Source organism: Acanthaster planci, linkage group LG19 (assembly GCF_054643075.1).
Source record: "Acanthaster planci isolate LZ-2023a linkage group LG19, COTS_SCS, whole genome shotgun sequence".
Lineage (NCBI taxonomy): Eukaryota > Metazoa > Echinodermata > Asteroidea > Valvatida > Acanthasteridae > Acanthaster > Acanthaster planci.
This window is the reverse complement of record NC_141795.1, coordinates 2,350,494-2,376,371: the sequence shown is the minus strand read 5'-3', so window position 1 is coordinate 2,376,371 and position 25,878 is coordinate 2,350,494. Positions and strand designations below refer to the sequence as shown.

Here is a 25,878-nt window from a genome sequence, read left to right as displayed (position 1 = left end):
ATGTGTGTGCATTCATCACACACTTTATCCAAAACATGCTTAAAATGGAATTGACAACGCAGAAAAATGGCCGTCATCAGGTACCGAATGATCGTTTAGAGAATACACGTATGTTCAGATAGCATCTGTGTGGGTTTATCAATGACTTTAACGGCTGCAAGGTACATGTACATGTACATGTGTGGTACACATACATGTGTAAATATCTCAGGAGAAATGCCAACGAGTGAGCCTTGAGTGCTGGCAGCAGGGAAATTGGCTCATGATGGCATGAATGAAATGCCAGAGATTATGAACCAAGCCCGGTTATTTGAAGTGTGTGATTTATGATTTTGTGGCTGTCATGTTCATTTGAAATCGCACGCATCTCCAAATAATCTTGTTTTAAGGGAATGTTTTAGTAGTCCTTGAAAATCTTCAATACAGTCGAGATTACTAAACCTCCTGATGGAATTTCAAAAGTTTTGAAAGGGCTGTTGATAAAAATCTGTTTTGATAGCAAAGACAGTTGTTCTCAAACTTCTTGTCATGAAACATGCATAAACCATCGAGAATGTATTTGATATAGGGCATGCACAGTAGGATATCGCGTGTGTACCGGTACATTTACATCGAATTTAATATCAATGGAGCGAATTCCAATTTTCATTGGTTAGTGCTTACATTCAGACTTGTGTTTTACAATCTGTGATTACTTCCTGTTCCGTTCTGGCAGATGTTTCATCCACATCCTGTCGATGAATGACCTCATCACGTAGGACATTTTAACTTTTAAAACTCAAAATTTCCGTGTCAGTGGAATCTCGGCTGTAGAGCCTGCAACTCTCCCAAGTAACTTGTACAGTACAGAACATAGCTTTTCCCATCTTCTGCTTTTGCATACATACAATGTACATGTACATTGTTCCCAATGCTGTAGTTTTGTTTTGAAGAGTGGAAACTGCCTTGATTGAAGTTGGTTCATTCAAAAGTGTTTGATTTTTTAAGTTCTTTTCATGTCAAAGTCTGTATTCAGGAAAAGTGAGCCTTTGGATGTCATTGTGCATCAGAGAAAGTATGGACTTCTAAATAAGAATTATTGTACGCCCTGCTTACTAACACAGTCACAACATGTTTGTGTTGTGTAGCATGTGTACATAGTACGTGTGGGTTTTATTTGGAATGCCACAAAGACTTTTCAAGTTTGCCATCGTCACACCATCAGATTTTTTTCCAGACAAACACTCCTGATCATGCACTGGTACATGGTTTTCAATCTGTTCCTTCATCACCCCAGCACCCCACCTTCCATTTGTCAACCCCCTTCCTGCATGTACAAACCAAGCAATTTGTACCCCACTGCTAGGTTGCACCCTCCCCCACAGAAAAGGGTGTCCCGATACCCCTCACAGGCACGGTCTAATGCCCCCATTTTACCCCTACACCAAGGAGACGAGAGGAGGATTAAGCCAGGTGAAGTTATTTGAGCCGACGAAACTCAGCACCCATGTCTTGCATCGGAAGCACAACACAATCTGGCTGGGTCTGTGTTTGCATTGTGCTCGTATTGATTACGGAAGAAGAAAGAGAGAAAAACTATGTTGTACAGTACAATTGGGAAACCTCCAGGTTGAGGCTCTGTTGTGAATGCCGAAACCCCATGCAGTTTCACACGGTCAATACTTGTAGCCTGGGTTTGAATTTGGCAGTTGGTAGGAAGTATAAAAGATTTTATGGATTGGATAATTTGCTTTCAGAATGGGCTCCTATTTATGTTGGTAGCTACAAAGGGCCTTGTGCAGGGAGGCTTTTAAAGACCGGTTGTGTTAGCTTGAACTTCTAGAAAGGTCATGTTGGCCTTACTTACCAGCTCTGAAGTTATGGCTGTGTACCCACCGGTACATGCACATGTGCATACAATGTAGATGTACCACACATTCATGTCGTAAGCCACAAAGGACTTATTAGAGTGAAAACCCCGCGCTCAATGAATAATGTCTGAATTTTCAAGGTGAACACTGTCATCATTAAAGTAATACTTACATGAGGAAAGTGGCGGGTTGTAAGCAGTATGCATGGTATGTAGAAATGTATGAGGATGTGTTATCTTCTACTGGTACATGTCCATGTCCATGTATTGTAGAGTAATCCCAACTGTCGTCAAGTTGGCTGAAGTCTGGTTGAAGTTGAACTCAACAAGAGTTCTCACAGCTGTTGGACCTTGTTACAGTAACTTGAGCAAAGAATAGCACTATTTTTTCTGTCCATCTCTGCGGCAAGTTTACCACTTCACTGACAAAGAACAGAAAGGCTGGGGGGGGGATTTCAACTTGGTGCATGGCGCATTTACGAAGACCGTACATTTGAACCAGAAGTGGGTCACACATGCAGTACATGTACAGTACCCTGCGCATCCCACACCAAGTGCACCTGAACCTGTGTGCTCTGCTAGCCCACCAAAGCCATTTCGTGTAAAAACACCTTTATTATCCTATTCCTGCATTGAGCAGACATTGGATATCTGAGAAATTTCTTGTGGGTCTGGTAAGCTGCACGTAAAGTACATGTACAGTAGTCGGGCATGAGCAAGCACGTGTGCCTGGTGGGTTGTCTCAGAAGAGATTGTTGCCTCGTTATTACTTAAAAAAAAAAACACCAACACTTCTTCTGGTGGTGTATGGAGGCCACAGCCACGTAGGTTTTGTTGAATTGAGCAAACTTGGTACTTTGCTGCTGTTAGAATTGCTTGGATTCGGGAGGGATCTTTGAACACGAAGAGGGCTGAGGTAGAATGGTCAAGCCTGTTTCTCACTTTGCCCTGTGTAACATTGTGCTCCCTCTACCCCGACAAAGGCGACCGGAAATACTGTAGAATTATTAATCTGGCCCTGTTTTTCTTTTGATTGAGGGAGCTGATAAAGGCCTAATCAGAATCAAGTGTAAACTTTGCCGGTACAGGTTTTCATTTTGGAATAAAATACGTTACAAGTAGCTGAATGGTAGCTTCTATGCTATTCTGATTATCTCCAGGGCAGGATTTACCCTTACATGTGAAAGTGGGTTTGGTGTCTGTTCAAATTTTTTGCCAGTAGTTTCTTTGCCTGGTTAAGTTGCAGTGCCTTTGCAAGTGTGGCCCTCGACAAAATGCTGCTGGGCACACTGTGGGCAGGCAGGCATTTTGCGCACCCCGAAGTGCAGACCTCAAAACCCAGGTGCCGTAGCCTCTTCCTGGGCCAGCTCTTGTTCCAACTTTGTGCCTGAGCAGGAGCCAGCCACCAGCTTCCTGGGGAAAGGCTTTGGCCGAGAGATTAGGCACTCAGTGAGGGAAGTGGGGTAGAAGGGATGGCTTTGGATTTTTCCAGCAGGTTGGAATTAATCTGGTAAATGGCCATGCACTTCCTCCAAATTGTGATGGTTCCAACATGGTTAATATACATGTACACGTACCGTACATTAGTGCTCTAGGCTCTAGTGCCTACTGTAACTACGGGTAGTATTTATAAAAGTAGGTCGATCATGACTGAGTACATTGATGCATGTGTAGGATCTTATTTTCATAAGTTTTAAGTGGATTGGAGGAGGCCACTGATTGCAAAATATCAATTTTTGTATTAAGAGCGAAAACGTACATGTAGTATTGCCAAATAAATAGGAAATAATTGCAACCCCAGTCAGTACTTGTTAGGACTGACATCCACCGCAGTTCAGAGGTGCATGTACATGTACTCTCACACATTCAAAGTTTGGGCAGCACTTCATCAGTTCATGTAAGCTGTGGTCTGTATTGATTTTGGTCCACTAGGTCCACTGGCCGGGTACAGTGCACTGAAACATTGCCAGTTTCCTGCACATTTTAAAGTTCTTGTGAGGTTTTACAGTTAAAATGTAAATCTACAGTACACTGTACATGTACATTATACATTATTGGAACTGGCCTTTCATTGGCTGTCCATAGATCTTGTCTACCGGTATCTGTGTACTTGTACCGGTATGCATCGAAGGATGTACAGAATATTGCGCTAAACTGACAACCCCCCCGTATTGTTTCCTTTGGTGTGTGTACATGGAGCCACACCGTGGGCAAATAAAGGCGACCGTAGATTGAGAGACATTCCACCCATTTAACACACTTCTAAATGTGGGGGGGGGGAGGAGGAAATCGCCCAGTTTGATGTATTACATGTGTAACTGAGGTTCAAAGGTCCGAAACTCAGAGGAACAGGTACATACTGGTATGTAAGACGTGTATACATGTACTATGCATATTGCCCTTGTTAATGCTGAAGTTTTATATTATGTTTTTCTTTTGATTATTACACAGGCACCTGTTTTTACGAAGGTCTCCACTATGCGGTAAGTGAAAAAAAAATACCTCTTGATAATAGTCCAGATCCTCCAGCTGCATCTTCCTACGTTGACACTTGTTGTCAGCGCTTGTTGGAGACCATTTCAAGTCGGTCACCTCGGCGCTCATGATTTTAATGACACATACACCTCTTGCCAGAATGATTCATGGGTACATTTCCAAATACACCCATGTAGTACATGTACGTGTAGTTTCCCGTCCTTGTTCAACAACAGCTAGCTGCTACAGGTTACGTGTAAAATACCCATGTAGTTTGTGTCAATTAAAAAAGATGAGGCACATGTGTTGAAGTCATTTCTTGGTGTAGGCAATCTTAGATTCTGAGCAAACTCAAATCCTGTCGGAAGTATAATCCCCTTTTCATTGTTGTTTTGTCAAATTTATTGCTGATCCAAACCTGACAAATTTTTTCCCCTTGAGTCTCTTTAATATTTCATCATTAAATATCAGTACTGTCTCTGTCTGTCCTGATTGAAACCACCCCTTGTTGAGACCAGGCTTGAAGCTTTCAATCTGGGTAGAAAGTTTCCCCAAACCATGTTCAGAGTTGGGACTGGCCTCACCAGGCTTGAAGCTTTCAATCTGGGTAGAAAGTTCCCCCCAAAACTATGGTCAGATTTGGGACTGGCTTCACCAGGCTTGAAGCTTTCAATCTGGGTAGAAAGTTCCCCCCCCCCAAACCGCGTTCAGATTTGGGACTGGCTTCACCAGGCTTGAAGCTTTCAATCTGGGTAGAAAGTCCCCCAAACCATCTTCAGATTTGGGACTGGCTTCACCAGGCTTGAAGCTTTCAATCTGGGTAGAAAGTCCCCTGAACCATGTTCAGATTTTGGGACTGGCTTCATCATGCTTTTGATGCCTGCATGGAAACTGGTTTGCCCTGGAAGCTTGTCTGTTTGGTCAACCTCAATCGCCAAACATAAATTGCACTTGAGACAACAAGTGTCGAAACTCAGTGATTCAGCACAGTAGGCTTATTCATGTTGAATGCCATATCTGTTCAGGTTGAAGCCAACCCCGGCAGATATGACTTGGATTGAAGTGATTCATTCCCAACAGTTTCAAGGGCCAACACAAGCATGTCATGTACACAACTATAAATTTTTGATCCTGACGACAAACCGAGCTTAGTTTCAGTTTGTCTGAAAATGCTGGCATGCATTTACACATAATGATGTAGGCCAACATTCTGAATTAAAATGTTGGACCTCAGAGTCATCCTCAGGAGAAAAAGAATTTCTTCACAGAACCAAAGCAGCGATCTTAGAGTTACTGTGGCTAAGAATTTGAAGTATTACGGCATCTGCCGAGAGACTGTTGCCTCTCTCTTTCCACGCCTTCTCGCTGACTCTTCTTCCTGTTGTCGTAACCCTCGGGTCTGGTCGACCAGTTTGTCATAGTCTTGCCACTGAACAAAAAAAAATTGGTCTTCAAGGTATGGATAGGCTTTGCCGTGGGGGCTCAGTAAACACATTTGTTGCAATGTTCTGACAACATGTGAACCTGCAGCCAATGAATCATGCCTCGGGAAAAGTGCACTGCACTTGTGTTTGTGGAACATATTCTCTGTGTGACACGTGCTCGACGACTTACCACATTACTGTCAGATATTTACATGATAGCATTGCATATGTAGACAAGAATACAAATCTTAACTATAGCTTGCTTGAAATACATGTACACATACATGCACCATGAGTTGTGAAATATTAGCTTTTTGTTACCGGTATCCGCCTATCAGTAGTGTGTGAAACATAAGATTATGTAATCATTGTAGCCATATGCATGTATGCAACAAGTCTTCTGGAATACCAAATCCTTAAAAGTTGTCTACTCCATGTTGTAAGGACAATCTGCAAGCAGAATGAGACATGATTATTGATCTGAGTTAGGACAAAATTTGTATGTATGGAAACACTACATGTAAATGTGCATGTGATCTCCTGACTAATCCGACGAGATGCCATACAAACGCTTTCGTAAGCTTAATGTGCATGTGTTGTTGGCAAACTGCGGCACCCTATTGGTTGAAGAGGCATAAATGCACACCTGCCCTCTGTTCATGAGCGTTGTGCCTCCTCAGTAATAGATTCTAATCTACATGTACCTCTAGGCTGTTGAAAAAGAATGATATTTTAAGCTAAGGCGGGTTTGAGGTTGAGCATCAGGATGTGTGGAAACATGGGGTAAGGAATTGAGTTAGGATAGTGTGGTTTAGGATATTTTGAGTGCATGTTCAGTTTGTAGGGGAAAAATGCCTTTGATCAAAGTCTCCTGCCCACTGCTTTGCATGCTTGTGTTTGTAATGTGTAGGCCCTACATTATACATGTATCAATAGATTACAAGTCTGGATCCCACTCAAGATCAAACTTCAGTATCCTCCCCCCATGAACATGTACAATGATGTACCTGCCACAGTGCTGGCTCTCCCCATCGTAATCAACTCACATCCTGGCTTCATTACCTCAAGTTACAGCAGGGATAAAAATGGATCCCAAATTTTGTTTTGCATCTCCAGGCAAACTCTCCTGTCCCTCAGGAATTATATCAGGGCCAATGCTTAGAACATTTTTTTTCATGCAAACTTCACTCTATGGATGCAGATTGCGTACAGTAAATGATACGAACAGGGTCAGAGATTAAATCAACCTGCCCTTTAATACTTCAAACACTCTGACAGCTGGGGGGGGGTTGTTAACATTACTTGTAAACCCAGAGAAGTGGGCGTGGCAAATCAAAACATTAGGCCCTTTAAGTACTTTGATAAATTTGCATATTTCGTGTCTCTCTCGTCAGCAAGCTTAGAACAGTGTGTTATTTCACATTTTCGATGTACTTATATTGTAATATTTGACAGCGAGTAATCACTTACAAAACCGTGCTTTTTAAAGGAATTTACATGTTCATGGGTTGCCTGCAAAGGTACATGTAGTGGCTTCGGTATTTTTAAACAGCAGCGAGTCTTAAACAGCCAGTGTATACTAATCAAAAAGTATAAACTTGTGCGTAAGAAATTCAGAGTGTTCACAAAATTCTGCACCACAGTAGGAGTGGCATGGAACCGGTACAAAACGACGATATCCTGCCTACGTTCCTGAAATATACAGCACTGTTCAGTGTTCCCGCTTAGACGCACATGTTGTATTCAGAATCAGAGTTCAGTGTATCCTTCTTCATGTTGTGGTATGCTACACCTGCGACTGCGCATTGCAAACTCTTCCCCCGCCGCGTGCCAGGTAGCGTTTGGTCAAATTCAGGGTGATGACTCCATCCCCTTCCCGTGACCCCAATGACATGCCGCGCAACATCACACGAGAGGTACATGTAGAGTAGCCACATCCTAAATGATTGCATCCTCATCATGTGATTTATCCTTCACGCCTGATCCACTTCGTCTAGTCACCTTTCCTCTGCTGGGGGGGGAGTCACCCTCGGGTAATAAAAATCTCAGAATGTGTCGCAGTCAGTCAGTAAGCCACGTAGAGTCAATTTCATTGTCCAAGTGCACAGGGAAGGAGAAAAGAAAAATTGTTTGAATTTGAATTTGTTTGACAAATTCAAAGTTTTTGAGGAAATTTTATTTTACCGTGGAGAACCCAATTGTATTGACTCAAGAATAACAAAGATGTTAGTAACATGTACTGTAGGTACCTGTACATGTATATCACAGTTGCATTGAACACTGTTGCAATTGAACCAAATTGGGAACAGTGACTATTTAATCCCAAGCTCTGTACAACTACTGTATGTGAAATCTAATGCTTGTGTTGGGGTTGGCATAAAGTGGAGCCATAAATTGCCAAGTCCCCCCCCCCCCCGACAATTTTGAAGTCCTACGTTTGTAAGGCGCCCAAGTTTGTGTACAGGCTACAGTGCAGCTTGCAATGTCTTTCATGTGGAGACAAGACACCGCTGTAATGTTACTTTTTGTTCCAAGGTCCTTGTGGAATCTACCTGTACACATTCCTGTGTGAAAGTGTTGTTTATTTTCTTTTGTAAATTGACCACCATTGGCGTGGAGAATTTATTTTCTTTTGAAACTTGACCACCACTGAAGAGCCATGATTTAAGCAAACAGCAACATGCTGGGTCAAGCATGTAGGGCCACTTTGGGGAGTAAACGGTCGATTCTATGGTCACTTACAGTCAAATCATCGTCCACCGCATAGTCATTACTGGCTGCCTCCCAGATGTCCGATTCAATCACACCACTTGAGGAAAATTATGCTATTCCACTCCGTCAAAGGTCACCAGAGACCATGCCCACATACACAAATGATGGACCCTCCCGAATACCATTTTTTGTCCGAAGATCCCTGTGCACAGACCAAGCCGGACAATAATGGGAGGTCAAACGTGACTCCGGTCCCCCAAAGCCAGAGGAACAAATAGCAAGACTTTTATTTGTTCTGTAAACTTTTCAAATTGCCCAATTACTAACTGCCCCTTGGACCTTGGAATAGAGGGCCAGGTGGCTTGATTTTTTCCCCTCTCCTTTCTTCCTGGAGGTCTCGGTGGGCAGCCTCTGGGTTGAAACCAATAGGACTGATTATTGGGGCATCCTCAGTTAGGGTTGGTGTAACTTTTGTGTCACAGAGGTTTCTATTATGGTGGCAAAGCAGACTGCCTAGCAGGCTGGTCAAACCAGATTGGATATCAACAAAAACCTACCATAGAGATAGGACAAATGATGCCTCGCGATTGTGAAATTTATGTTAAAAAAAACAAGGAAAATCAGTTGACCTGAAGCCCGACCACCCACTTACTGCCTTTTAAGTTTCCTTTGCAATGGTATTGCACCAAATAGTCAGTACTGCTTCCACATCACAATGACATAAGATCAGACACTCATGGATTTAAGGTATTTAAGAATACTTAAGACCCAGGGACTTCGTAATTTGGAGAATATGTTGCAGAGTACAGCATGTGAGCACATAACATTTGCTATTGGTGATCTGAATCCCCTGCAGGGAATTTCCAACATCTGGTGTCAGTTAAAACTAACAATGAACCGATGAAAATCCATTTAAGAACCACCGAGGAAGGCAAAAGGTTATTTTCTGAGAGCTTAGAAACTATTCGGACAATTAACTTGGTTCCCATTTTCGTGGAATATGAAGTTTGGGTACCGGCGGGGCGTAACATATATGTATTGCCAGTACATTGAAGTCCTCCCAACTGAAATGAATCATTGAAGAAGTGTTACAACCTGGTGGGGGGGGGTTATTTCTTGAAAGTGCCCTTAGTCATGTCAGATAGGAAGAGCTCTTGCTGTCAGTAATGACTAAAGTACATGTACATGTAGTTGTCGGTAAGTACACAGTCCTTTACCTTACTTTGGGATTTACATTTTCGTAGGTGTAGAACATGACCTTGGCTTGCCCGTTGCTTGAAGAATCAATTCCTGAACTTGAAATCAGAACTGCGATTCCTTTTCTTTTGAAAAAAGAAATCAACTCCCGTGAAGGTACAATTTGTACTCGATTTTAACTTTCTTTGAAACAATTCTAGTCTCTCTCTCAGATTCGGCAGACTGAGAGTTCTCATAAGCCATAGACCCCTGGGAGCTATGAAATGGAATGCAGTACCGAAAGCGAGGTTTTTTTTTGTGTCTGTGATAACTGTGACTTGGGAGCAGATTCCAGGGAATAAGTAACTGTGGTCAGTTGAGTGATTATCCCTCTTTAGACCTTACCGGTACATCTGCAAGTTTATTAACCTCAACTCCAAATGCATCGTAATTTTGGTCTTCAAGCCTGTCTAAATCCCTCCAAAATCCTCCAGCATGCCAGAACCCAGTGCCACTTTTTCTGCACTTCAACAACTTTTCAAACCTGAAGTAGTTTGAGAAATTGTTGTCCAGAGGCCATATGATCGTTCACGTTAAACACTCCTTGTAAGTTTCTCCTTGCTGAAGTCCGAAGTGGATCGTATGACGGGAGTCCCAATCAATATTTCTCCACTTGCCCCTGAACCAATCACAGGAGACTGCCCAGATCGAAAAATGAACTCATCAGAAATCTCACCACTGTCAGTCATGACCCCTGTCCTGACCCCCTTTGAAACTACACCCTGGGAATCCATGTCACATAACCAATACACGATGTGCCCACTTAGATACCCAACCCCCGCTTCTGAAAACATTGGCCTTCCCCCCTTGAAAAACTGGAAAAAGTTCAACCCCTTGACCTGCGCAGTTCAGTTTGAAGCAGGTTCTGTCAGCATCGCCGTCCCCTTGTCTTGAAATAACCCAGGACCCTGGTCCCAAAAAAATGAGTTTGAGAATTTATGGAAGTATTTTCCTATTGCCCCGGAAGGAGCCGTGTAGGGAAAATTGAATCTGGATCAGCCGCCCGTGAAATTAGAAATTTGTTGGGGGAAGTTTTGAATTCATGGGTCAAATATTTGGATGAGTGCTGGTTCAGAGGATTTGAAGGGAGAAGTAACATAAGACATTTTCCCTATTCACGAAGAAAAACAAACATTAAGGTTGTTGGGAACTTCACAAAGTACATTGACGCCTTAGGGTATGCTGTAATTATCATGATAGGGGACTGTGGATCCAATGACGTTAGAAGCTGTTTGGTACCGTTAAATCAGATGGAGACTATTGATGCATTGGTGCCTCGCCCACAAGTATTTGCCGCCTACTTGATACTGCCATCCATCATTCTGAATAATGTGGCAGTCATCATATCCACAGAGTGCATCGCAGTCCCTAATCGACACTGTAACATGCTTATGCATGAATATTCTTGCCCTGCCCAAATGAGATGATATTGTAATGAGTATCTGGGTGTTTCAGCAGTGTTAGGAGTACTGAAAATTACCCTACTCTACGGTATTTTGGAGGTGTTAATTAGCTCAACTTTGACAAAGTTGTTTGAGGAGCATTTGCTGCAGTGTCATGGGACATGAAATTTTTCTGTATCAAGAAAACCTTGCTGCAAATATGACCAGTGCAGCAGTAGTTTTTTTCTCCGTTGCTGGTTATGTACATGTAGATGTGCACGGTCGTAAGAAAATCATGTACACACAGCATCTCAAGAAAACTACATGTACCTGTACATGTATATACATGTATGTATGTTAATCAGGGGTGAGATTTCTCAGCTTTTTAGCCGATTTCAGCTTTTTTTGTTTTGGATTTCAGCTTTTTTTCCCTCACTGGCTGTGTACAAAAGTAAAGGAGATTTTCACAGTTCAGCTTCTTGATGCCCCTGATCAATCTCACCCCTGATCAATGTATGTAATATTGTTTGGACAGCTTGTTTTGATTTTTGTTTGGGCTACAAACGAATTTCTGGGGGTGAAGGCAAATTGAACTGGACATGCAGAGTTCGTAAAGAGAAAAATCGGATCAAGTTCTCCAGAAAGGAGCCGAAGTCAAGGCAGCTTGAGCTACAGCTTTTATGATACGGGCCGAGATTGAAGTCGGCACTCGACTTGGCATCTCAAGAAGCAATCAAGCCATCAAGCCAGGTGATAAGATTCCATGTTGTGCACATGGAGATATGAGCTGGGCCCACTCGGAAGTGGGCAATCTCTGTGTCTCGAGTCATGTGGTCACCAGGTGCATGCTGTCTCGGCGAAACACTGCGACTTCTCTCACCAGCTGGGTGTGTGCTGGTATTTGGCATCCTTCCACGTTGAGCATGTAAACTTTTAATTAATTAATTAATTAATCACATGTACTTTGCTCAGATATGGAGCTGAATACATGTACATGTACAATAATCTAAACAGGCTTATCAATGTGTTCAACTCAATATTAGGGTGGCGGCGATACCCAGATAATCAGTAGGTTTCCAAAAATGACCAGTCCAAATTCTTTGTACGTTTTTGGTTGTCTTAAGTAGCAGATTCTGCTTTTCGAGATGAAATTGCGGACCATAAAAAAATTCGCAATCTAAATGATACAAGCTTTCACTTTGGATCCAGCTGTGGTCAATTTTCCAAGATCGGATTGCATATTTAATAAATGTGTTCTTTTAGGGATTGATGCTAAAAATATGTGCCGTACCCTTTTTGTTTTGTCAGGTTTTCAGATAAAATAACAGTTTGTCGGTGGCTGACTATTGTGGCCACATACACACTGTACATGTACCTAGTTCAGATTCTTAACTGCACAGTCCTACGTACATTGTACATGTACATATACCAGATACTGTACATGTACATGCAAGTATAGATTTTATCCAGCAGGACTTGTGATTTCCCTTCTCGTCTTGCACTTGGAGTTGAACCTCAAAGGAAGGAACACACCCTTCCACCTCGTGTTAGTGGTTGGGCAAGCTCCTGTATACAGCTCCTGTATACATGTACGTACAATGTTTGAACTTGCAGCAACTTAAAGGGTGCATGCAATAAATTCTCTTTAATTTACACAAAGTCCTGTATGTGCACCTGTGTGTTCCTCCTATGTTAATGCCATTTTGCAATTTAATCTACTTGTAGATACATCATTCAAGAGAAATGGCATTTTAAGGGAATTTTGGTGCTTTCTTGGTTGTTGTGCTGTTGCAGAATTGCTTATATTTATGAACAAAAGTGTTGGGTTTTTCCATGTAAACGTCTGAAGAAATTTGAAATCTCTATTTTCAGTAATACAGTATGCATATATATATATCTGACAAGTAACATTGGTACTTGTAGGTTCATATTTGTGTGTCTGATCTTATGCCTCAGTCTGTTTTTAGCAGTTTTCAGAATTGGAATTTCATTCAGTATATTTGTACACTACAAATCCACATCCTCTGCTGTTGCTATCTCTTTCTCGATTTGCAAAACAAATCCTGACAGTTGTCAGAATGCTCTCTATGGTCATCCTCAGTTGATAATCTTATTAACCCAATCCTTTTACAAACATGGCTAGCCATTAAGTGGCCCCTAACTCAAATCTCTTGGAAAAACATAGGTTTTATTTAAGGCACCAGAAGCCTGAGCCCCCCCCAAAAATTGAGATCAGGCCTCAGATACCGTTTCTTTCCGTGCTGAGATTTTTTTATAAATCAAATCCTCCCTGACAGATCATTGTTGTCAGTGCCAAGCACCACCTCAGCTTATGCGCAAGGATTTGCGTTGCGGGGATTAAGCTTTTTTTGCCGTCCTCTTCTTTGCAGTGTTTACAAAATTCTTTTTCCGTGAAAGAAAAATCGAGGGATCCTGGCATTCCAAAGGGAGGGAGCACCACCAGATTCAGAAATCCCCTGCCCGGAGTTCTGTTGTTAGCTGCTTAACAGACTCTTTGGCCTTTTATTTCCCCCTCAAGTCCCAAATCCCACTCGGAAAATCCGTCATGTAAATAAGTGGAAACAGTCCACAGAAGACCGTAGTTTAGGTTTTTATCCTCAAGAAGATTCCAATTGTCGAGGGACATCTAAACTCTTCTCTCCTGGTGTCAAAAGAAAAAAAAATGAAAGATAGTCTTTATAACAGAAGTAGGGGATCTTTGTGTCACTCGTCTCACAATCTTAAAATGCCAGATTTTCCTGCTGTGTGGCATCCGTTCATTTAGTCTAAATTCCCTGCATGAGTTTGTGTGCACATGCCGCTTTTGTTTCAAGGAGACCGCCCCCAAAAGCCTGAAAGTGGCACAAAGTCAGAAGCTGCAGAAAAGAAGATACATGTAGACAAAAATATGGACAAACAAACAGCGGTTTGGTCTTAGTCACACCTACAGTGAGCAGCCATACCGATCGAAGGAGCAGATTCCTAGACATCCAGCCCTAAGATAGGATAAATGAAGGCTGGCTCCTGTAAGACTTTTGACTGAGCTGCACGATCCATTTTGCTTTTCTGTTAGTAATGATTCTGTCAAAACAGGGCATTAATTAATAACCAAGAGTTACTTAGATTATGGCATGTCTGTAAAATCCAATCAGATATTGTTCATGTACTTTCCCTTGGCTTGTTGTCCAAAAATCTGTACGGAGCTCCTCATAAAACAAGGAAAAAGAAGGGAAAAACATTTCTTTTTTGAAATGAGTTGGTCCAGTTTGCCATTGATACTCCAGTTGCAGCCTGCTTACATGTACGGATTCAATGGTCGCTGCAGAGCTGTTTATACGTCGAACAGGCAAAGACAAAAGTGAAACAGCTTCCTGGAGATTTCCTCATTCAGACCATACATGTAGCTCCTTGTTCTTGGGTCCTCTCATGCAAAGTTGCATTTCACAGCAACGTACACGTTCTTTCTTAAATCCTACATCATGTACTGCTTTGCTGCCTGTGGTCACTGAACCCACTTCAGTGCTGTTGGTGCCTGGGCCAAGGACCTCCCTGCAGTGTTGATAATCGGAGCGGGACTGTCCCGTCCCTTTCCACCCGGATGGATCCTTTCTGCTGTCTTCAATGGAAGATGTAGCCAAGGAATGGATCATCCAGATCTCATCTCAAAAGCCCGTCCTGTCGCTTTGAATTGGTTGCGGGGAGGTGGGGGGAGGGGGGTTTGGTTGTTGCTGAGTGTGCCATTGGCTACTGTCGTCGGCTCCGGTGCCTGGCGCTGGTCAATGTCAACACGGGAGATTGGGTGAACTTTGCGGGATTTCCTCGCGTTTAGTCTTCAGTCCCAGTTATCTGCTGCCATCATCATCATCTATTATGTTCCCTCTCCCTCAGTTTTATACACAGTTCGCTGTCATTTTTCTGTTGCTTTTTGGTCTGTCCTTCAAACCTGTGACCTCACGGATTTTGGCCTTTTTTTCCCCAACTGACCCAAGAGGGTATCGTGCAATGGTTTTTCTGAATTATGAGGGGAAGAAATATCTCATCAGACACCAATCAAAACAAGATAACCAGATTAAATCCGATGTAATTCCCCCGTGATTACCCTGTCACCTTGTGCCCTGCTGCCCTCTGGTCATTTCTCAAGTATGGAAGGGTGAACATTACTGCCCTATGCTAGTTTCAGTGGTGGAGGTAACACCAGTCAGAGATTTATTTTTGCAACGGACTTTGCCACCACCCAGCCACTGATTCCCTCTTCCTTTTTTTTTTTTTTGACCTCCTCAGGAACAAGAAAGCAAACAAAATGTCTAGAGCAGATTTATTCTGGTGCAGACATGGGGGGGGGATTATTGAGTCGCCAGAGTTTGTGCTGACTGGCAGGGAAATGAGCCAAATATTTATGCAGAAGCTGTGTAGTGTACTTAGCTGGTCCTTCTGATGGTGGAGATTTATGGGAGGGTGTGGAGGGGAGAGTGGGAGGGAACCCCTGGTCACTACATCCTACCGGTATTTGTACAGCTGGACTCCCCCAACTTGGTCACTTGCAATTTCACAAGTCCCACACAGGATTTAGCGTGTTTGGTAGGATTCTTGAGCCCACAAAACAACCTGTCGGGAAGCCTTAGTTTTTATTTTGATGTCCTCTGAATAATTTGTGGCCCTCGCAAATAACTGTCATACAGAGCGTGTTGTCTCTGTAACTGCAGAGCCAGATCTTGTGTGACTGCAGGTGCGCACGATGTAGTGTGAGTTTGACCCACGTTTGACCTGACTAAAATAAGGAGGGCTGTCAAATACACCTGCCTGCTCCCTTGTTCACACAGGAGGTGTGTCATCTTTTTGGATGGATGGATGGATGGTGGTGGGGGGGTCTCTCATCTTCACTGCCGCCAGTCTTGTATCCAGTCTCCTTTCTCTTGCCCCTGGTCAAACAAAAACCAAACAACAACAACAAAAGGGGAAGCCTAATACAAACACTCTTTGGGGCTATTCTGTCTCCGTTTCTTCCCCAGGATATCCTGTGCTTTCAAACACTATTTGCAGCATTTCCTGTCCCCGCTCAATACCCCAGACACATGGTGACTCAGCCCAGTACCATTCCCCAGACTTATGCTCGTTGTGTTATCCCTGCAAATTTCACTCTGAAGTCTTGTAGATGGAAATTGTTGTTTGGCCGCTTCAAACTTGACCTTAATTTGAAGGGTTTGACCCGGGTTTTCAAAGGAAAAGTACTCACCTGTTGTCTGTTGTGGTTGATGACTTCTCTGGGTTAAATTTGCTTTTGACTCCATCCTGTGGTAAATATGCACACCTGAAGAACATTAGGTTCTTCTGCCCACCTTTAGAAGCAGCCTGGGCCACCGAATTTTCTTCTTCACACGTTGCTGAAAAAGCAGCCAAGCTTTGGAAAAGCTGGTAGCCAAGTTTGAAATTAGGGGTGCTATTAATGGTAGGTGGGGTTTACATTGGGAAAAAAGTTGATTCTTTTCAGTAAAATATTACTGGGTCCCAAACTGAAAGAGATATTCATGAAAGTTTTACGCAGCAAACCATGGGATGATGAAGGGAACCATAAATGGTTCTGTGTCATTGAGAAGCACCTTCTGTGTACTGTACACCTGTAGGAAGTGGAATGGTAAGGAAATCCACACCATAGAAAATACATGGTTAAAAAAAATTAATACAAATGTAACTCTTTGTATTAAAAGAAACATATGCAACGCACATACCACTTCGTATACCTACGTACATGTTCTGGCACATACATGTAGGCCAATGCTTTGTATTGAAAGAAATAAATGGAGTTTGAGTATTGCTGTAGAAATATGGATTTCAATTGATTAGAGATAAGTGAAAATGTCTTACACATGCTAAGAGTAGTACTCTCGTCCCATTTTTTACTTGACGGTCAAACACGTCATAATAGGAAGTTCCAGTTTCCAAAAGAGCCTTTCACATATTTCAAAAGCCCGTGATTGTAACGTCATTTATCATTGTCACGTCAGTGATGTCATGTACATGTGTATGGCCTGAGTTTCTTTTCATTGTCGCCCACTGCTGTCAAGCAAAATGTGACACTGATACAATTATATCTAATATTGACACGATAAGGTTTCCATATTCATGTGTGATAAACGACCCCGTTGATTTTCATCGGCCCGCGGATCAATCACTCACTGCAGCAGTCATTCTGAGTATTAAGCCAATACGGGGTACCGGTTAACCATTACCGGGTCTGAGACATGCTGTGCTGTGCTCGCATACCGTTACCATGGAGGACTTTTTTGTCCTCTCCTTTTTTATGGCATGACTCCAAGGGTTGAGTCGTAGCCGAATATTTGGCATGGTGTGTCTGGGGTTCACGTCTGAAGCGATAGCACCCCTTTTGATGGCAGAGGGACATTTCCTGTTGGCTGGGCCTTGTGGGTAGCCGTCTTTTAGGGAGGGGCCATGCACATGTGATGTCAAGGTGTGCAAGATGAAGCTGCACGCTCTCCTAGTATGAGGTCAAGCATAACTTAAACCATGTTCAAGCCATGTCACTTGTAACAAAGTAAGATGTAGCTGACACAATACCACATGACACAGACAACTGAAAAAAAAAATGCCCTGCCAGCCAACACATTGTGGGAAATCCAATAAAATGTATTCCAAATGACATTGTCCTGACCTACATACATGTACCTGTCACTTTCCAAGCTTGCATTGCCACACTAGCTGACAATGTCAGTGCCATTTCTGCACTAACCAGCGGGCTGGTCCCACTCAGACCAATTTCGGCATACCAGTTTCCAGCTCCCAGATGCTTTCATTCTCTTGACATCATTATAGGGAAACCAGTAGTGGGTCACGGAGTTTCACCGGAATCATTTGTCACTTAAATTTTTAGCCAGAGATCCCACACGGTAAATAACGCCAGAAGAAATGTCTGACGTTCATTATTCTCTCACCTAGGTGCTTAGACACTCAGCATAGTGTTAGAGAGAAGAATCGTACACATTCACAGGTCAAACAGTCGGTGGGTTTGGGATTAGGTGGCTCCAAGGTGGCTAGCATCTCAGTTGAATTGGAGTTTGGATTATTTGAAAGCCATCGTCCAGGACAGGGGTGCACTTTTAGATATTTTATATACTGGAGCCTGTTACTGTCCTAACTCTTAAAAACTGGAGTCAAATGGAAAGCATTCCTTCTTCATTGTACAGTCAGATGTAAATGTAAGCTTGTGCTATTGGTCGACTGCGCCTGAATAGATAGGGAGCATTCAAGAGGCATCCTTTTTTGGAATTTAGAGTGATTATTGGGAGCAGCTTACTTTCAGTGTGGGAAGGTCAACTTCGGTGTATCTTTTCACATAGTCCAAGTTTGAAATATGTATGAACCCCTTCTGCGAAAATGAGTTATGATGCAAATCTTCTTGCAGTCATTTTGTTACTTGCAGTTTTCATTAGAAAGAGCATGCTCAGCTCCTTGTTTTGATGTACCATTTACTTTGGCATTGACTAAAAATGGATGCGTCATTAAGTGAAAACTGGTGAGGGCGGGATTCCTAGTGATAAAACCACGGTACAAGATTCTTTCAAAGACCAGTCCCCTAAATGTGGCTTTGGCAACTTGTGACTCATTTTCTCAGAGCTGGCCACATTTTGAATGCATCAGTAATAACAGATGTACATGTACTACCTGGTATCCCTTGAATCTGGGGGAAAAGCCTGAAGGCACGTTTGTGATAGGGCTCGTGAAAAATCACAGTTAACATTGAGACAAACATGCGAGCAGTGCGTGATGTAGCTTTACACACCTGTAAATTGGCCTTTTAGAGACTTAGTGATTCAGTTCAGGTTTTTCACTAGAATGTGAGATTTTCACACCCATTTCTCACTTTCGCCTCAGTCAATACAAATTGAGATGTAAGGATGTAGGCAGGGATGCAGGACAGGAGGGTGGCATGCATTGCCTGTCTTTCTTTTTTTTTTCCTTTGAGCTTATCAATTGTTGGCTTTGATAAGTCGACAGTCTCAAGGCTGGGGTCTTTTAGTTTGAAGGCATCTAATTGACTCAGGAGACGGGAAGAGGAAGCCGCGGCCATAGAAGGAGGGAGGGGGGGTTCAAGCAAAACGGCCAAGATACCCATTGATGAAAACTTGGCGCAGAATCAATGAAATGATGAGACCTCTGAGGTGAAAAGGCAGGCAATTTAGCAAGGGCTCACTCTCTGAAATCCAGACGGAAAAATGCTGTCAGTTTCTTGGGCGTACAGTATCTAAACCATGTACATCTATCAGTATCAATCAGACTATTGGAGACAGCATAAGGATGGAGAAGAGCCAACCTCCATGGGTCAATTTTCCTTCTTACTTACAACGATTTAAAAAGTAAATTATCAAACAATTTACAAGGAATAGAAATTTTCAATGGGGCAAGAAATCTTGTTCATCTCTTAAATCGTGGCTGGAGATACTCCTAGATGTGAAAAGCTATTATATTGATCATAATGTTCAATTGTGCGTGTTATTGCAACTGATTTTGTATATGGTTTGTTCAACAATCTGCCTGTCGGTGCGACTGAATATTCCAATATTCGATCAAGTTGAAGGTCAAATATTCGAGTTGTGAATTATTTGAATTGACTCAGCCCTAACTTTCTTGTCTGTCCTCAATCGTGTGAATTAAACTCCCATCGTTGCACGCAAGAGTTGGGCATTTCCAGTTCTGAGTTCCACTTTTACATCAAAGGGCCCAAACTCTCCAAGCCATTGCCAGAATTTCCTATGACGAGGCAGCATGTGCCGTGAACCTTTGGAATCTCTAAGACCTTCTTCCTCAATGTTCATCCCAGCTCTCATCCAGTCACAGGAAATCTAAATTTGGAAAAGTGGCTTCTCTGTCGGGGGACAGTTTACACATCGGTGTACTTGCCACCCCAAGTTGACCCAACATTAGGTCCCTTGAACCTAACGTTGGGTTAACTTGGGGTGGCAAGTACGCGCCAAATGCTTGTCAGACGGGAAATTCATCCACATCTCTGTATAAAGTGTACTCTGTGGAGGCAGAAAAGTGCCAGACACTGATGCCCTAAATGTATAGTGTACATGTGCACATGTGCATTCCACGCATGTGCTTTACATGTGCTGGAATGTGTGCATTTTGTGCAGGTACATGTAGCTGAACTGACTTTCCTCCGTTTTGTGGCTCCATGCTCAGATGCACCAAGGAGATCAGCCCAGTATACCATGTTCTTGAGGAGGTCTTTTGTGTGGGATAGATACTCCACTGTGTAACAAATTGTATAGTGTGGTAGGTTTGGATGTGGTTGGACATCAAAGCCTGGAAAAGCCAGTGCCAACGTGCATATTACATACAGTTCAGTTCATGCTTGGAATTATGGCATTCCAGTTGACCAACGGAATTGACTTTGAAGGGCTTCAAGTCAGCAGGGACACATCCCAACTCTCTGGTCTGCCTTCATAAGGGAGGGTGGGGGAGTTAGGTCAATGGAGGTAGTGATTGAGAGGCTGATCCCTGGAGCCTGCTCAAGCGTCAAGCGAGCAGCTCTGCCTGCAGTTTTGCCAAAGGATCCCTTGGTGACCAGAAATGCACATCAGTGCCCAAAACTTGTATCAGGCCAGGGGCTGAGATGGAGATGGACCATTAGCCCGGCCAGCCGACAACAAGCTGAGTGATGTACCTCGCATGGGCCGGCCAGGATTTGGATGTCTGTAGAAGTTCACAAGCACACGTGGATGTGATTTGTTGCGTTTTAATAGGATTTGATGAAATACACGGGTCACTTAAATGGATGTTGGGATCAAAGACGACGCTGACCGAAGCCTTGCTTTACTTGTCCTCACTCAAATCTAAATTTCCCAAAAGGATTTCAGGTGCCAAATACAGTCAGTACATTTTTACAGATTGGAAAGGATTGTACATGTATCTGTCTGTGAAACATTTATGTCAATCAATGCATTTTCGTTTTCTCTCTGAGGCACAACATGGACTTGGTTTTTAGCCTTTGAGAAAACGTTCCGGTCCTGCCGAAAATGACCAAGTTATCCATGCCTCCCTTGGAGGCATGTCTTTTCAGTCGAACTGGTAGAAATATTTCTGGTCATTAACTCAGCAGGCTTCCGCTGTCTGAGCAATGAAAATATTGAAATTCAGAAGTGAAAACAACACAAGTTGGCTGCCGATCTGTGTTAACAAGGGATTACAAGCATTTCCCTTCCGGCTGTTGTCCAAATACTCCCCCCCGTCCTTTCTGTTTCTGTCAAAGCCACGGTAACGTGTCAGGTTCTGTTCTTGATTTAATTCCTCCTTCCTTGCCTCCCCCCATGCCTGACACCCCATTATTTGCATGTTTATTTTCATAAGCAGAGATTATTTTGGATTCCGGCTTTGGCCTGGGACTGGCTGTCCTTGTCCAGCTCACAGAGAAGCTCCTTGGAAAATCTGGCCAGTGTGGACGCTGGAACATTTCTGCAAAGGGCATTGTGGAAACCATTTTCAGAGCGGAGGTGGCGGCTCCAAGCTTCTACCCTGTTTTAGGCCATTATGTAGCAACCAAGGCTACACCGCCATACAAATCAGAACAAAACGGAATCCTTTTTTTATTGATTGGGGAAAAAACGGCCACCCATGGGACTCGACTAAACTCAGGCCAGCAGTCCGGCAGCCTTTGAGTAAAGACACAGTAGTATTTCGTTCAAACTGTTAATACCAACCAGCACCTGTGGAGTCTGGCCCGTTGTGGCTGAGCCGAGAAACATGGCTACCGGGGGCTGACCTTTTTTTCAGCCACTAATGTTTGAAATCCTTCACATGTAGTCCGTAAACCACAGACACGGTACAATTTGTGCAGAATCAAAGAGATAGGGATTTTTCTCTGCTGGCCATCTCAGACTTTGCAAACTTGACTAGAAAGTTGGTCCTTTCATGCGGACATGTACATGCCAGAAAGTGTGCTCTACAAGTACCTCTCCAAAATGCCTCTAGGGTTATTGCGGTTGGAAGGAAAATCCTATGCCCGTGCTTTTTCGCACCGTGTTATTTTAGCCTCTCCAGAGTCAGCTCAGGGAAGTGTTATTTCAACCATTAAGAGAAATTTTCTGACCAGAAACTATTTGCCGAAATGCTGAAGAGTATTGTCTGTCTAAACAGATCACCATCCTCCGAGGAACTAGTCAATATTTTGACAAGAGAAAAAAAACCTTATTTTATTAGCCAGAGGAGCTTTTTACCTCCAAAAAATCCAATTGTTAATACTGGTAGTTATTCTCTAATTCGAGTTTACCCCTTCTTTTCTTGAGAATTCGGGCTAGGTTCTTGGGCAGTCAGCCTCAAGGTCATTTTTGAGAGGTCAGTGGTCTTAGCTGGCCAGGAAGATAAATATCTGTAGCACCTGCTTTGCACCTGCACAATTGGTTGACACACCCTACTACCCTGGTCAGTGATAATCCAGTCAGGGCTTGCCAGCACGAATTCATTTATCAAACCTGCTGAGTGATTAACAACATTGTACACAGAGTCCAACTTGTCACATTCCCTCAGAATCCCAGCCAGGTTATCCACAAGCTCTACAGGTGTCAAGATATGGGAATTGGATTTAGTGATATGGGAATCTTGGACCGCAATGCTACTTGTGACCAATCTGACTTGACAAGAAGTTTGCTGATTTTGTATGTTATGTATGAACAAAAAGATTTCAAAATATTCATGGTCTCTGGCTCACAAGGTTTCATTACCTAAGCCATTTCTATAGATGTGTTGGGTCATCGATACCTCCCCCCTCCCATTTTCAGTCTTTTGCTTACAACCAACTTTTCATTTTCCTGCTGAAAGTTGCAGATGTTTGGTAGCATGCCACCGCAGGGCATTGCATGTGTGGCAGTAGGAGGATAAGGTTTGATGTTCGGTCTCGTCCTCCGTTCCCCTGCCTGCGACCAAAGTCAGCACCTTGCTGTGTTATTATTTTCCTCTTCCGTCGACTTGAAAGGTACAAGCTTTGGCTTCCTGTGCCAAGGCACCCTGCCCACCCCCCCAGACACCAAGGTGTGACTGTCACTGCCTTTTCATGACATCGGTGTGAAATCACACATAAATGAACCCTGCCGTCCTCTCATGCAACATCCGTCGTACATCCAAGACCATCGGGAAGCCCTATCAGTGGACGGGGATAAATTGAAATTTCAAAGTAAGGGGGGGGGAAACGAAAGGCATTATATAGACACGACCTGAAAGGAGAGACGACAATCGGAGCAGACTTGATTGCTTCCTTCCTCACTGATAACAGAGACTCTTTTCATGGCTAGCAGGCTTTGGGACACGGTGAAGTGTTGGCGTGCCTTTGAATTGTGATCAGGGCTGGCTTGCTGACTCCATCAGCTCAGAGGAGAGAAAGGGTTTCTTGTTTTGTTCTGTGACTGGACCAATGTACATGTGGACCTCTTGGCCCTTATTGCTAAATAGACCAGACTTTGGACCAAACACTTCGTATACAGACCATGCACGTAAATGTATGGATATGTACATGTACTTGTACATTTACTGTACACGTATGGGAGCATGGAGAAACATATAACTGGCCATACACATGTAATCCTGACATGTTCATGTACATACCGGTACATGTACGTTGCATCTTGTACATGTACATGTACATGTATGTAATCACAGACTTGGAAAAGTATCAGCGCATGCACATGTACACCACATTCACAAATGGATGCACATGTAGTGTGTATGTTCACGTTGGTTCTTTATTCGATTTCAGGCATGCAATGTAAATTCTGCTCCACTGTCCACTGTGGTTGTAGAGAGAGTTTAATTTCACGCTTACCAACTCTTTTCACTTCAAGAATTCCAGGCGGGCAACACTGGTCACAGCACAAACATGGATAAGGTCACTAACCCACACCCAGACAATGAAGTTAGTTTTCCATGATGGTTTTTTTTTTTTTACCGTCTTTTGGAAGAATCCATGTACTAGTACCATTCTTTGATACATCTTTTCAGGCCCTGTGCTCATTCAAGTGCCTTTAAGTAAAAGAAAAACAAAAAAAGAGGCTTTTCCTCATCTTCTTTAGTTTAATTTAACACGGAGACATACTCAGGGCCTGGAAAGGTATTCAATTTAGGCTTAATGGTTGTCACCCACCAAGTTCTTTTTTGGTCAGTTTTGATCTTATTTGACCAAGCGTTGGGAAGGAATGTGAGCGCTTTCAAAGTGAAGTGGGGTTGAAGTGCTGTTGAGATGGAAATTAGAATTCTGGTTGCTGTTTTGTGATAAGGTGGTATTCAATGGACTTTGAAATTGGCATCAGGCTGGCTCCCTTTTTGGAAACTACGGTGTCGCTATCTTTTCAGAGCAGTTTGGTTGCTAATTTTACCCTGCTACATTTTTCGTGGATGACCAGTAGGGTTCATTTCCTTGTCATTGAAAGCAAGCCCTAGTTGCTTACATATCTCCCACAAGGAGGTTGCTAATGTAGCACATAAGCCAAGTACCCCCCAGCTTTTTATCAAAAGGCTTACAAATAAGTATCATAATCAGCATGTGATATGCGTGTACACACATACCAGATACTGCCGTCATTGTATAGAAATACGTATCAATTTCTGTGGCCTTTTCCCGATGAAAGAAAGGATCATCTTTGATATTTCTATGAAATTGCAATTTTGAAAGAAACCTATCAGTTGTAATTGTATGCACACTTGCCGACAAAGACAAAATCTTGACCAATGCCAGTTTTGTTGCACTGTGCTTGGGTCGACACTGAAAAGATTTGATCATTTCTTCTAGCTTCGTTTTTGGCCACTCACCCAGCCCTTGTTGTGTGTTACTTGTACTTCATCCCACACTTCATCATCTCCCTGCAGAAACTTTCAATATCTCACAGCCAAGAATATAAACGTTTTGACCTCATTGTGTCAATGTATTTTCAATTAAATTACGTTTTGTGAAGAACTGCCGGGAGTAATCCTTTCCTCAAACTTTTCCTCTTTTCGGCTGTGAGCCTGACTGACAGCAAAGGAGATCAAATTTAAATCTAGCAAAATTGGCCTTTGTGCATCAGTGAATGACCGTATTTAGTTCGGGGATTATCTTTCAAACTGTTGCAGTTTGAGGATTATTAATTTTTTTCTTCGTCACCCAACCCTCACTGCTACAAAAAGCATGGCAAAACAGGCCTGCAGGTACTCACCTTTCTAGCATGGGTAGTTGGCCGTCCTTTTGAATAATATGCCATGTATTTCAACCTTTGTGCCGGCAAGTAAGTTTGAAGTTCAGTGCCCTTCACGTGGCTGTTGCCACGTCCATCATGTGGTTGAATTCCTTTGCTCAGAATTGCCAAAGGTTGCCAACAAATCTACGTTGGTCTTGCCGGAAACCGTAACACTATCTAGCATCATCACCATTTTAATTGTCACCGTTGACTCAGCTCAACTGAGTTCCCTCACCCAGCAGCTCACAGTAAATCCCTCTGTTGGTGACTGTGATCGATCCAGAGGTTGCCAGATACCAAATTTGTTCAATTCATCAAAGCTGCCAGTGTCCCCAGGCATGTTCTTACCTATCAGGGTATTCTTAATTTCTCGATGAAGCCTCAGGGGGCAGTACCCAATTCCGAGGTGGAAAAAGTGCCACAAGGTCTAGGGTTGTGTGACCTTAGCTCTTCCTCAAAGACAGACCGGACAGATTATTGTGGCCTGTGCTTTGTCCTCTTTCATGTTCCTCCACTCAGTAGTCATCTCTTTTTTACTGTGAATAAATTAATCAATTTAAATTAATTAAATTAATCAATTTAAA

The 25,878-nt window shown here is 42.9% G+C and overlaps 1 protein-coding gene across 1 annotated transcript in view; it reads left to right on the top strand.

Moving 5' to 3' along the window:
- fras1 (Fraser extracellular matrix complex subunit 1) overlaps nucleotides 1-25,878 on the top strand; it is a 117,288-nt gene that overhangs the window by 9,642 nt on the left and 81,768 nt on the right. The window contains exon 2 of the mRNA XM_022229248.2: nucleotides 4,301-4,332. Coding sequence (XP_022084940.2) covers nucleotides 4,301-4,332 — 32 coding nt within the window. The remainder of the gene's footprint in view (nucleotides 1-4,300; nucleotides 4,333-25,878) is intronic.